The following is a 13,127-nucleotide window of genomic DNA, read 5'->3' on the forward strand; positions in this document are numbered from 1 at the left end:
AAATGCGAATCGTATACTTGTAGCGTGTGTGTGTGTGCGTGTGTGTGTGTGCGCGCGCGCACATGTGTATGCATGCGTGCATGTGTGTGTCGCTACAAAAAAGTAGAGTGCCTTGGAATCTACTTAGAACCATTAGGTTTCTGGATGTTTTATTTCAAATAAGCTTTATGTTGTTTTTCAGTTACATTAGACCACATGTCCTGATTTGATTAATATTGATTAATTTAATATTAGTAATATTAATAATAAATACTGAAATTCAGTATAAAATGAGCCTTTTTTGTCTTAACCAAGTGGGGATAGTGTAATTGAGAATATGAGTGCTGGACTCAGGGCCACAAACCTGGATTTTCTATCCAACTCCTTCTTTTGCTAGGTGAATTTGGGTAAGTCTCATAACCTTTTGAGTATCAATTTCATCTTCTAAAATGAAGATAATATAAGTTGTGCTCACCTATTGTACTTTATAGCTTTACAAAGCATCTTTTTATGCAGAGTATTCAGACTTTATGACAACTCATGAATTTTATGTACTTTATCCCTATTTTACCCATCCAGGAGATTGTTTCAGAGAGGTTTCTTAGCCTTTCCATGATTTTGGGATAAACAGGAGTTGGAAGGGATTTTTTTAATGGTCTTAGGAAGGAGACCTATTTGTCTTTTCTGAGAAAAGTGCTGAAATCTTATTTATATACATATATACACATACATGCGCACACACAGATGGATTGGCAGTTAGATAGTATGACAGGAAAAGATGTGCTGACTTAACAAATCATACTCAAAGGGAGATGAGTTCATTTTGTGCTCTAAGGAACACATTCTTCCATTAATTCTGTAGTAGTCCCTAATCTATTTACCTCTACCATCTTCATAGTCCAGAAGACCAGCACCTGGAGAAAAAAGGAGAGAGTGCTCCATGGTTTTGCTTCTTGAAAATGAGTGGAGCTTTAAGACTCTGAGAGCTAATGTAGACATGAACTCCTGATAGTGAATAATAATAGGAATTAATTTTTTTTGCAGGAACTAGGACTGTGCATAGCAGGAGCAGGTGGTAAGTGACCGTGCCGGTCATCAGTTTCACCGGGCTACATAGTAATCAGAAGGGCCTCAGAATACTTTTCCTTCTTGGTACTCCAGCACTTAACTCCTGTTTTTCTTCTCTTACTAATCCTGGGCTGTCTTTTCAGCAACTTTGGCATCTTACTAGACATTGCCGTAGAAAATCTGCTTCACCTCTTCACATCTTGAACTTGGTTCTCTTTTGAATCATAATTATCTTAGTTGTATTCACTCTTGCTATTCCTAGCTACATTCCATTCGCCTACCTACCCACCTTGCTGAGGCCCTCTTCACTACCAGATTGAGACCTTCTGTTCCATTGCCTGAGGAGTCTGCTGTTTTCATGGCTTGGTATTTCTGTTGCTGCTCTTGGACCACAGGAGGCATCTGAAGAGAGCCTCAGAATCATGCAGACCTAACCCCTATTAGTTCATTCTGCCCAGTTTCAGTTTGATGCTCAGTGTTGCATGGAAATCTCTGGTGGTGGGTTTCTCCCAGTAAATTAGAAGTTCAGTTCATGGAATGATGCATTATGCATGGTGCTGGGAATACAATGATAAACAAGACAGATTTGGTCCCTGACTTATAGAAATGCCATTATGCTTTCTAACTTTTCCTTTTCTCATGGATCTAAGTACTTACTTTGTTCTGAACAGTATCTTGAGACATCAATTTCTGTGGAAGAATCAAGCAAAAATATTACAATTATCTACTTGCAAGAGGTGTTTTTCCTCCTAACTCAACGCTCCTCACTCTAAACTGTGCTTCTTGCTCCCAAGGTGGCCCCCTAGATATGATGCATTACTGGTTCCTACCTCTTTTAAGCACCTCCAGCCAGCCCTGTTCTACCTATCCCTCCACACTAATTCTCCACATAGGTGCTAGGATGAGAAATAAGGAGGGGATGCAGCTGATTAGAAGGGAGGTGGGAGGATACTAAGGAAAATCCTGGAAAGAGAGATGTTGTGGCATGGAAATACGTTATTGCCTACATGAGTCCCATCTCGGGTTCATTGACAAATACTATATACTTGTCTCTTATCATCTCTTCTGTATGAAGTCACTAAAATTCTTGAATTCTTTTTATATAATACTAGCACAGTGTCTTCTTTTTTCCATTTTTATTCCTCAGATAATTTCCCTTGGGTCTCAGATAATTTTAGAGTATTCTTGTTGTTACTGTTGTTAAATTCAGTCTGCTTTTTGGGGGGTTTGGCCTTATTGGTAATGTGAGCTTTGGGAGTTTAAAAGTGCAGGGGGAATCACTAGTAGGTCAAAGATTCTGTGGTTCATGTATTGACATGGGCTCCCAGAATATTGGCAAAGTCTCTAGCTATCAACTAAGTAGAAACTGAGACTGAACCTTGGCATTCCTTCCACTGTGACTTTCACAGGGAATCTCCATTTTGACTTGTTACTCACCATTTTGTTTGCGTCGTGTCCATCTTGTTAATAAAATAGCCAGAATAACAAGTCCCAGTAGAGTCAGGATGACAGCCAAAGTTATTTCTGCAACAAAAATTCAACTGTACTCTTTCTTATTTAGACTGTGTCATGATCAGAGACAGCTTCTGGTCACCTCTTAACTGTTTTCACCAAATAGGCATCTCCCCTCTGCCCCCTTTTCTGCTTTCTTCCTTAATGTTCCTTATCTTATTGTCTCCACATTCCTTCCCCTACTCATTATTTATATTGGTCCTATTGGTCAGATACTAAGAACCTCAGATGTTATGTACCCTTGGTTTAGAGAGTGGAAAATGTGACACATTTCCTCCTTAGTTGAATCCCTTACTCTATGTAGGCAGAAGGTTAGAGGGAATCATTGATACAAAGTAAAGTAATTGACTGGGGTGTGAGAAAAAATATTAGTTCTATTTTTATGTAATTTTATATTATAACTAAAATTCTAGATTTTCTGTTTTGAAGCATGTATTAGTAGAGTAGTATGTTTACAACGTGTGTGTGTGTGTGTGTGTGTGTGTGTATGTGTGTGTGTGTATGCAGTGTATGCAGTGTGTGTACAAATACTTTTACATGGGTAGGCGATCAAAAATTTTAGAGGCCCCTGACTGAACATGATCATATTAACGAAAACCACAACAGAAGACAGAAATTTCTTATCATTGGGAAAGACCTTTCAGTCATCACCCACAAAGCCTCTCATGATAAGACATATTTGTGACAGTTGTTACTTTGGTTAATAGAATTTCTCCCAAAGTCCCATGCTGGGACTGCTAGCCTATATCTATTTATGTATAACTGGAGAGACAAATCTTAAGTAGATACCTTGCTACGGTTATGAAGAACTGAGACTAAGGAGCTCTGGGGAGAAGAAAGGAAGAGAGGGAGGGAGGGAAAGAAGAAAGAGAAAAAGAGAAAGAGAAAGAAAAAGATGTAGGAAGGGAAGGTGGCGGAAGGAAGAAATGAATAAATGAGTGAATAAACCAATCATAAATCCGCCTGTGACAGTGATAAATGCTGAGACAACTGAACTATGAAGGGCTAAAAAAATTAATTACACCAAGATTAAGCTGCTGCAAGAAAGCAGTAGATGAATTCACCTCAAGATGTAACGAAACACCTCAAGTTGGGGAAAATCAGTCATATGTCTACACAATCTTTCAGTTGTTAGGTCACGTGAGAACAATTTCCCAACAAAACAACCTTCAGAGATTTGCTCCTAATGGACCACTAAAATGAATAGTAAATAGTTTGGCCTCTTTCATGGCAAGTCAGAATTTCATAACTGACGTGAAGTAATCCTTAGAGGAGGAAGGGATAACCAGGTGGTGTACTTGGATCAAGCTTCTGGAAGGCAGTACTCCCTTTGAGTGGTGTCTGAAATGTTCTGGCTCTTAGACAAAAGATGATCCATTCCATTTTTGAGGAAAATAAGAAGAAGGGTTAAAACATTATAAAGTGAGCAATACTACCAGAAGTAAGACAACAGGCTAAGGAATTTTCCTATTGTTCCAGAGGATGGTTGTTTTGTTTTAGTTGTCCAAACTCTTGAAACCAAAGAAGAAATCATTGTCCTCACTCTAGAGCTGAGGTGACTATGAGTGGTTTTCCTCAGGCTCCCAGAGGAATCAATGAGAGTGAAAGAAAGGATGTTGAATTTGAAAGAAAGATGACAGATACGGAGTGTGTTAAAGTCTCTGAAGAGAAGAGTTCTGAGCCAGTAAGGTCTGGGTGACCTTAGAGAAGGAGTCAGTCCATACCCAAGACTGCCATTTTTCAGGTGTTGTCTTCAGAGGGTTCTGTGTCATCCGGATTTCTTTGTCAAAGGGAGATCAAGATAAAAGGAACACCCCAAGCTCACTGTTTTTGAGCAGTATGAACTTGGATGTGGCAGAGGTCCTTGTAGACAAGCATGCAGAGGGTTACAGAGGAACTATGTGGCTCAGGTTAATCAGACCTAAGCAGACTAAAGGAGTGTGGCCTGTGAAGGTTCCAGAATCTGTGTCATAACAAAGAACTAGAACTTCAGAGAGACAAGAAGAAAGGAAGTTGAGGACCAAGAGGCTGGGAAGACTTCAGAATATTTTGGAGGGGGATTTTATGATTTTGAAAGGGGATTTACTCTATTTGGGCTCTTGAATAAGTTCTTATTTTTCAGACATTTTGAGGCCAGAGATTGTTTCCTTCATCCTTGTAACTTCCAGACATTTTGAAGCAGAGAACTTCCTATAGAATAGGCACTTAATAAATGTTTAATAATTAGAAGTGAGAAAAATTCCTGTATCTATAAAAAGGAGGGCCTTGAAACAAATGGAGGGTGAACCGGTGAAGGGAAGCCATTGGAATTAGATAGTAAGGGAAAGTCAAGAGGTCTGTGGTGCTAGGAAAAAAGAGCCAGTGAATGGGATTTCAAGCCACTGTAGACAACAAGGGGAGTAATAAAATTACATGAACTCTAAGGCTTTATATTAGACACATACTTTACACGTACAATTTATTTAATCCTTAATAACATTTACAATGAAACTCTTCAAGGCTGAGACATCTGAAGTCACCCAGCCAACAAATGGCAGAGTTTCTGACTCCAGAGCCCACATTGTATTCACAAAGCCACATTTCATTTCAATCTTGGGGGCCTGCTGTTTGTGGTAGTATGTCATAGGCCAAGCAGTCAGCCACTGGAAGAGCACAGTGATGGCCTCCATTTTGAGGATGCTGCACCCTCCAGGTTTGGGGTAGCTCTGGACTACTTTGATTTATCTTTTACACCCCCCCCCCACCTCCCCTCTGGCAACAATCATTTTGTTCTCTGCAGTTAAGAGGCTGTTTCTTGGTTTGTCTCTTGCTCTCTTTTTTCTCCTTTGCTCCTTTGTTTTGTTTCTTAAATTCCACATATGAGTGAAATCATATGGTACTTGTCTCTCTGTCTGATTTCACTTAGCATCAGAATCTCTGGGTCCATCCATGTTGTTGCAAATAGCAAGATTTCATTTTTTTTATGGCTGAATAATATTGCATTGTATATATATACCACATCTTTATCCACTCATCCATGGATGGACATTTGGGCTGCTTCCATAGTTTGGCTATTGTAAATAATGCTGCAATAAACATAAGGGTGCATGTATTCCTTTGAATTAGTGTTTTTGTATATCTTGGGGGTAATAACAAATAGTACAACTGCTGGATCATAGGGTAGTTCTATTTTTAATTTTTTGAGGGGTCTCCATACTGTTTTCCACAGTTTGCATTCCCATCAACAGCTCATGAGAGTTCATTTTTCTCCACATCCTCGTCAACGCATGTTGTTCTTGTCTTGTTGATTTTAGCTACTCTGACAGGTGTGAGGTGATAATTCATTGTAGTTCTGATTTGCATTTCCCTGATGATGAGTAAGGTTGAGCATCTTTTCACATGTCTGTTAGCCATTTGTATGTCTTCTTTGGAGAAATGTCTGTTCATGTCTTCTATGACTTTGTAATTGGATTATGTTTTGGATATTAATTGTATCAGTTCTTTATATATTTTGGATACTACCCTTCTTCCATCCCATAGGATGGAATGGAAAGTTTTTACTTTGATGTAGTCCCAATAGTTTATTTTTGCTTTTGTTTCCCTTGCCTCAGAAGAGATATCTAGAAAGATATAGTTAGGGCTGATGTTAGAGACATTGCTGCTTGTGCCCTTTTCAAGGATTTTTATGGTTTCAGGTCTCACATTTCTTTTCTGAAGTTCTTCTGAAAAACAAAACAAAAGGATTAATGTGATATTAATGTAAATATCAAGGTAAACATACAAGAAGAAAATTAGACTTTGTTGAAAAATAAGAATGTAAAGTCAAAAGTAACCAGGATGCTGCACGCACATGCACACACACACACACACACACACACACACACACACACACTCAGAAGCAGGTGAGCTCACTTTGATTTGATTTACGTAATGCTCTCCAGGAAATGAAAAGGGAAGGGAGAAGAGTGATGATTTTACTGAATTTAGAGAATAAATGTGGGTTATTAGTTCTTGTGGTTACATTTTATTAACATCTTTTTATAACATTTTCATTCTTTCTTCCCCTAATAAGTTCTTTAACTTTTTCTATGTCTATCCTTCTATCTCCATATACCCCCTACCCACACACACACATACAGATCTGCGTGTGTGTGCGTGTGGGATATATGGAGATATATGGAATATATATATGTGTGTGTATATATATATTTATGATATATATAGTCACCAATTACATGTTTATTCATATAAGCATATGTTATACATACATGTTATATCTGTATGTATAATATATATACACACAAGTAATATTCATTTGTCAACTATTGGCATAGGATTTTATTAAATGTTTTTAATGTTTATTTTTGAGAGAAAGAGAGACAGAGCACAAGTGGGCTGGGGGCAGAGAGAGACGGAGACACTGAATCCGAAGCAGTCGCAGGCTGTGAGCTGTCAGCACAGAGGTCTACGGGAGGCTCGAACCCACAAGCAGTGAGATCATGACCTGAGACGAAGTCATGATCAGACTCCCAACCAACTGAGCCACCCAAGCACCCCGAGGGTTCTGGAATTCATCATAAGAACTTAGGAAGTGAATAATTGCAATGAATGCATACAAATCGTTTTTCAGCCTTGGTCACTTTCACTTTTTTACATTGGTAGATACTGCAGCACTATCCAATTGAGTTGTCAGTTAATTCTTCACAACTTATTTAATTGAAACAATCACTATATAATTTTTAATACTTAACTGGAAAAGTTTTCAAAAGTAAATAATATTGTCATAATTTTGTTCCTTCTTTCCTCAGTGCATCCTTCCTTTTTTCTCTTTCTGCTGTTCGTCAAATTACTTATCCTCAATTACTCCTGTGTCTCCAAGTTTTGCTTTCACCTATCATGATTATAATCATTATCATACTGAAGTAAACTACTGAGAAAGAGAAAATAAGAAAGTAAATTGAGAGGACAGGAATGAGACTGAAGAGAGAAAAAAGACAGGAATAAGTTAATTGAAGGAATGGAAATATTTGTAAAAGCTCTGCTGTTTTCAATCCCCAAGAAACTGTCCACATTATGGAGATTTACAAACAAAAATCCAGGGAGAAATAAATAATACAATCATGGTAGGGGACATCAATGCCCAACTTTCTTCAATGGATAGATCACCCAGACCTGGAGTCAATAAGGAAACATTGGACTTGAAGTACATTTTATATCAAATGGACCTAACAGATATACATAGATCATCCCATTCAACACACTAAAATGCATATTCTTCTCAGAGCTCAAGAAGGAACACTTTCCAGGATAAATCATATGTTAGATCACAAGACAAGTTGACAAATTTAGAAAATTGTTATCCTCAAGAATGTTCATCAATGCCAATGATATGAAACTAGAGGTTGATAACTGGAGGCAAGGTGAAAAATTGACAAATGAGATTAAACAACATGATTCTGAGAAGCCAGTTGGTCAAAAAAGAAAACAAAAGGTAAATCAAAAATATCTTATGATATATGAAAATGGAAACACAACATACAGAAACCAAAGGGAAATAGCAAAAACAGTTCTAAGAGAGAAATTTCTTAGTAATAAATTCCTACATTAAGAAAGAAGAAAGGGGCGCCTGGGTGGCTCAGTTGGTTAAGTGTCTGACTTCTGCTCAGTCATGATCTCACAGCTCGTGAGTTCAAGCCCCGGTTTGGGCTGTGTGCTGACAGCTTGGAGCCTGGAGACTGCTTCGGATTCTGGGTCTCTCTCTGCCCCTCCCCACTCATGTCCTCTCTCTCCCTCAAAAAAATTAAATATTAAAAATAATAAAATAAAGAAAGAAGAGAAATCTCAAATAAACAACCTAAATGGACACTCTACGGAAATACAAGAAGAAGGAACTAAACCCAATATTAGTAAAGGAAGGAAATACTAAAGATCATAGCAGAAATAAATGAAAGAAAAGCTAGAGAAACGATAGAAAAGTTCAGTGAAACTAAGACTTGTTTTTTGGAAAGATTAACAAAATTGACAAATCTTTGGTTACACTACCTTAGAAACATGGGAGAAGGTGTAAAAAAATTATATATGAAAAAGAAGATCTTACAACTGATACAACAGAAATACAAAAGATCACTATGTCAAGGCCACTATGAACAAAAAACACCAAAAAGTTAGATAATTTAGAAGAAATGGATAAATTCCTACAAACTTACAACCTATGAAGACTGAATCATGAAGAAATAGAAAATCTGAACTGCCCAGTAAGGACTAAAGAGATTGCATCAGTATTCAAAACCCTCTCATAAAGAAAGGCCCAGGACATAATTTCATAGGTGAATTTTATTAAATATTAAGATAAAAATTAATGCCAATCCTTGTCAACTATTCTGAAAAGTTTAAGAAGAGGGAACATTTGCAAACTTATTTTTTAAAGCCAGCATTATCTTCATACAAAGGCAGAACAGTGCACTACAAGAAAATTATAGGTCAATACACTGATGAGCATAGATACAAAACTCTGCAACAAAATGCAATTAATCTGAATTCAACAGAATATTAAAAGTATCAGAAATCATAACCTAGTGGGTTTTACCCCTGAGATGAAAGGATGATTTAGCATATGCAAATCAAGAAGTATAATACACCACATTAACAGACATCAGGTTAAAAATCACATGAACACTTAAGTAGACACAAAAAAGCATATGACAAGATCCAACACCTCTTCAGAATAAAACTCTCAACAAGTTATGTATGTAAAAAGGTGCCCCAACATTATAAAGGCCTTATATGAGAAACCCACAGCTAACATCATACTCACAAGTGAAAAGCTACAAGCTTTTCCTGTGAGATCAAGAACAAGACAAGATGCCCATAGTCACCATTTTATTGAATATAGGACTACAAGTCTCAACTAGAGCAATTAGGCAAGAAAAAAAGTCATCTGAAACTGAATGAAAAAATAAAATACTCAGTTTGCAGATGGCTTGATAGTACATGTAGAATAATGCAAACATCAACTAAAAGCTGTAGAACTAATAAATTCAATAAAGTTGCAAGATATAAAATAGCATACAAAAATCTGTTGTGTTTCTATACACTAACAATGAACTATCTAAAAAAGAAATTAAGAAAACTATCCCTTTACAGTAGTATTAAAAAAATACCTAGGAGATCATTTAACCAAGGAGGTGAAAGATATTATACTGAAAACTTTTTAAAAGACATCAATGAAAAGATTTTAGTAGACACAAATGAGTAAATATCACATGTCATAGATTGGAAAAATTAATATTATTAAAAGATACATATTACCCAAAGTAATCTACAGATACAATGCAATCCCTATCAAAATTCCAATGAATTTCTTAACAAATAGAAAAAAAAATCCTAAAATTCATTTGGAACCACAAAAACACTGAAGCCAAGGATATGTTGAGCAAAAAGAACACGGGGGGAAATCACACCACAAGACTTCAAAATACATTCCAAAGCTATAATAATGAAAACAGCATAATACTGGCATAAAACAGACATATAGATCAATGGAAGAGAATAGAAAGCCCAAAAAGAAATCCACACATTTATAATAAATTAATCTTTAAGGTGTCAAAACATACAATGGGGGAAGGATAGTGTCTTCAATAAATTTTGTTCCAAAAACTGTATATCCTTGTGAAGAAGAATGAAAATTGACCTGTACCTCACATCACATGCAGAAACCAACTTGAAGTGGAATAAAGACTTAAATAGAAGACGTGAAAATATAAAACTGCTGGAATAGAACATAGAGGAAAAGCTTCTTGTGTTGGTGTTAGCAATGATTTTTTCAGTATGACCTTCAAAGAAAGCACAAGCAAAACAGCAAAAATAGGCAAGTGGCACTGCATCAACTAAAAAGATTTTCCACAGTAAAGAAAACAATCAACAGACTAAAAAGATAACTTCTCTTCCCCACATTCCCAGTAGCAGTTATCTTATTTTGGTGATATTATAAATTGGTATAGCCATATAAAAAATAGTATAGAAGCTCCTTAAAAAGATTAAAATAGGAACCAAGAAAGATAGCATAGTAGAAGAATCCTGAGCTCACCTCATCCCTTGACACACCAAGGTGACATCTACATCTATAAGACTCTGAGAATAACCTGGCAGAACAGATCTTTCACAGCCAATTGTAGAGAGAAGGCCACATCCAGAAGGGTAAAAAAAAAATGTGGAAGTCTGGTTGGGAACCACAACCCCAGCCTGACTAATCACAGATGAAAGAAACATTACAAGCACAGAAAACTGAGATCGGACCCCACACTGGGCCCCCATGGCCATGGGGACCCACACTGGGAAAATCAGTCCCTACAATATCTGGCTTTGAAAACCAGCAAAGTGTAACTCCTTGAGCTTTAGAAATCAGCAGGCTTAACTCAGGAGAGCTGGAGGCCAGTAAGAAACCAAGTTCCTGCCCTCAGAGTGCAAGCATACTAAATAACTCAGAAAGGGATATAGCACAGACACAGCAGTTTGAGGGATAACTGGGATAAATCTGAAGGAGATTTATTGACTATCCTTATAATGTGTTCTAGTGGGGCAGGGTCTGCAGAGGATTACTCAGGGAACAAAGATCTAGTGGGTACTATTTTTCTACCTTTCCTCAACCTAGATAGTCAGACACTTGTGGGAGCTCTTGCTTATACTCTGTATGTATTTTGCTAGCACTGTAAGTCTCCTCCTAGCATTCCCATCCTGACCCAACCATCCAACCACACACTTCGGCAGGCATCTCTCCAAAGCAGCTACTACCCTACCACATCAAGCAGGCAGCCCTTGCCAGGACCAGCATCACTCCAAAATGACTGTTGCCTTGGGGAAGGGAAGAGATAACCTTGCACATGAGCGCACCCACATTTCCTGCAGCCAAGCCTCTTAGCTGGCCATGCAGGGAGCAATCCCTGCCCTTTGGTGTGTGTGCAGCTGTGGCAAAAACTACGATACCTGGGAATAAACCTAACCAAGAGGTAAAAGATCTGTACACTGAAAACTATAGAAAGCTTATGAAAGAAATTGAAGAAGACACAAAGAAATGGAAAAACATTCCATGCTCCTGGATTGAAAGAACAAACATTGCTAAAATGTTAATACTACCCAAAACAATCTACACATTCAGTGCAATCCCTATTAAAATAACACCAGCATTCTTCACAGAGCTAGAACAGACAATCCTAAAATTTGTATGGAACCAGAAAAAAAAACCCTGAATAGCCAAAGTAGTGTTGAAAGAGAAAACCAAGGCTGGAGGCATCACAATTCTGGGATTCAAGCTGTACTACAAAGTTGCAATCATCAAGACAGAATGGTACTGGCACAAAAACAGACACACCGATCAATGGAACATAATAGAACCCAGAAATGGACCCACAGATGTATGGCTAACTAGTCTTTGACAAAGAAGGAAAGAATGTCCAATGGAAAAAAGTCTCTTCAGCAAATGGCATGGGGAAAACTGGAGAGCAACATGCAGAGGAATGAAACAGGACATTTTTTTTACACCATCACAAAAAGAAATTCAAAATGGATGAAAGACTTAAGTGTGAGACATGAAACTATCAAAATCCTAGAGGAGAAAATAGGCAACAACCTCTTTGACCTTGGTGGCCACAGAAACTTTTTCCTAGACATATCTCCCGAGGCAAGGGAAACAAAAGCAAAAATGAACTATTGTGACTTCATTGAGATAAAAAGCTTCTGCACAGCAATGGAAACAATCAATGAAACTAAAAGGCAACTGGCGGGATGGGAGAAGATATTTGCAAATGACATATTGGATAAAGGGTTAGTATCCAAAATCTATAAGGAACTTACCAAACTCAACACCCCAAATACATAATCCAGTGAAGAAATAGGCAGAAGACATGAATAGACACTTTTCCAAAGAAGACATACAGGTGGTTAACAGACACATGAAAAGATGCTCAGCATCACTCATCATCAGGGAAATACAAGTGAAAAATAAAACCACAATGAGATATCACCTCACACCTGTCATCAGAATGGCTGAAATTAACAACTTAGGAACAACAGATGTTGGCAAAGATGTGGAGAAAGGGGAACACTTTTGCAGTATTGGTGGGAATGAAAACTAAAGCAGCCACTCTAGAAAACAGTATGGAGTTTCCTCAGAAAAATAAAAATACAGCTGCCCTATGACCCAGGTATTGAACTACTAGGTATTTATCCAAAGCATACAAAATGCTGATTCAAAGGTGGTACATGTATCCCAATGTTTATAGCAGCACTATCAACAATAGCCACATTATGGGAATAGCCCAAATGTCCATCAAATGGTGAATGAATAAGATGTGGTATATATATACACACAACGGAATATTACTCAGTGATCAAAAAGAATGAAATCTTGCCATTTGCAACAACATGGATGGCCTAGAGTATATTATGCTAAGTAAAATAAGTCAGTCAGAGAAAGAGAAATATATGATTTCACTCACATGGGAAATTTAAGAAACAGAGGGAGAGGGAAGATGGCGGCGTAGGAGGACGCTGGGCTCACCGCGCGTCCTGCTGATCACTTAGATTCCACCTAC

At 37.6% G+C, this 13,127-nt stretch overlaps 1 protein-coding gene and 1 long non-coding RNA gene across 3 annotated transcripts in view; one reads left to right on the top strand and one right to left on the bottom strand.

The window, feature by feature from the left end:
* The window catches only part of TSBP1 (testis expressed basic protein 1), a 96,322-nt gene extending 91,828 nt beyond the window's left edge, over positions 1 to 4,494 (bottom strand). The window contains exons 1-4 of the mRNA XM_086705973.1: positions 4,284 to 4,494; positions 2,485 to 2,571; positions 1,705 to 1,737; positions 861 to 893 (exon numbers count right to left, since the gene is read on the bottom strand). Coding sequence (XP_086562099.1) covers positions 861 to 893; positions 1,705 to 1,737; positions 2,485 to 2,571; positions 4,284 to 4,296 — 166 coding nt within the window. The 5' untranslated portion in view covers positions 4,297 to 4,494. The remainder of the gene's footprint in view (positions 1 to 860; positions 894 to 1,704; positions 1,738 to 2,484; positions 2,572 to 4,283) is intronic.
* Positions 1 to 13,127, top strand: part of LOC147580866 (uncharacterized) — a 278,927-nt gene that overhangs the window by 221,701 nt on the left and 44,099 nt on the right. The gene's annotated exons all lie outside the window — the stretch shown is intronic.

This window comes from Puma concolor, chromosome B2, assembly GCF_028749965.1.
Source record: "Puma concolor isolate L17-30 chromosome B2, mPumCon1.1.hap2, whole genome shotgun sequence".
Taxonomy (NCBI): domain Eukaryota; kingdom Metazoa; phylum Chordata; class Mammalia; order Carnivora; family Felidae; genus Puma; species Puma concolor.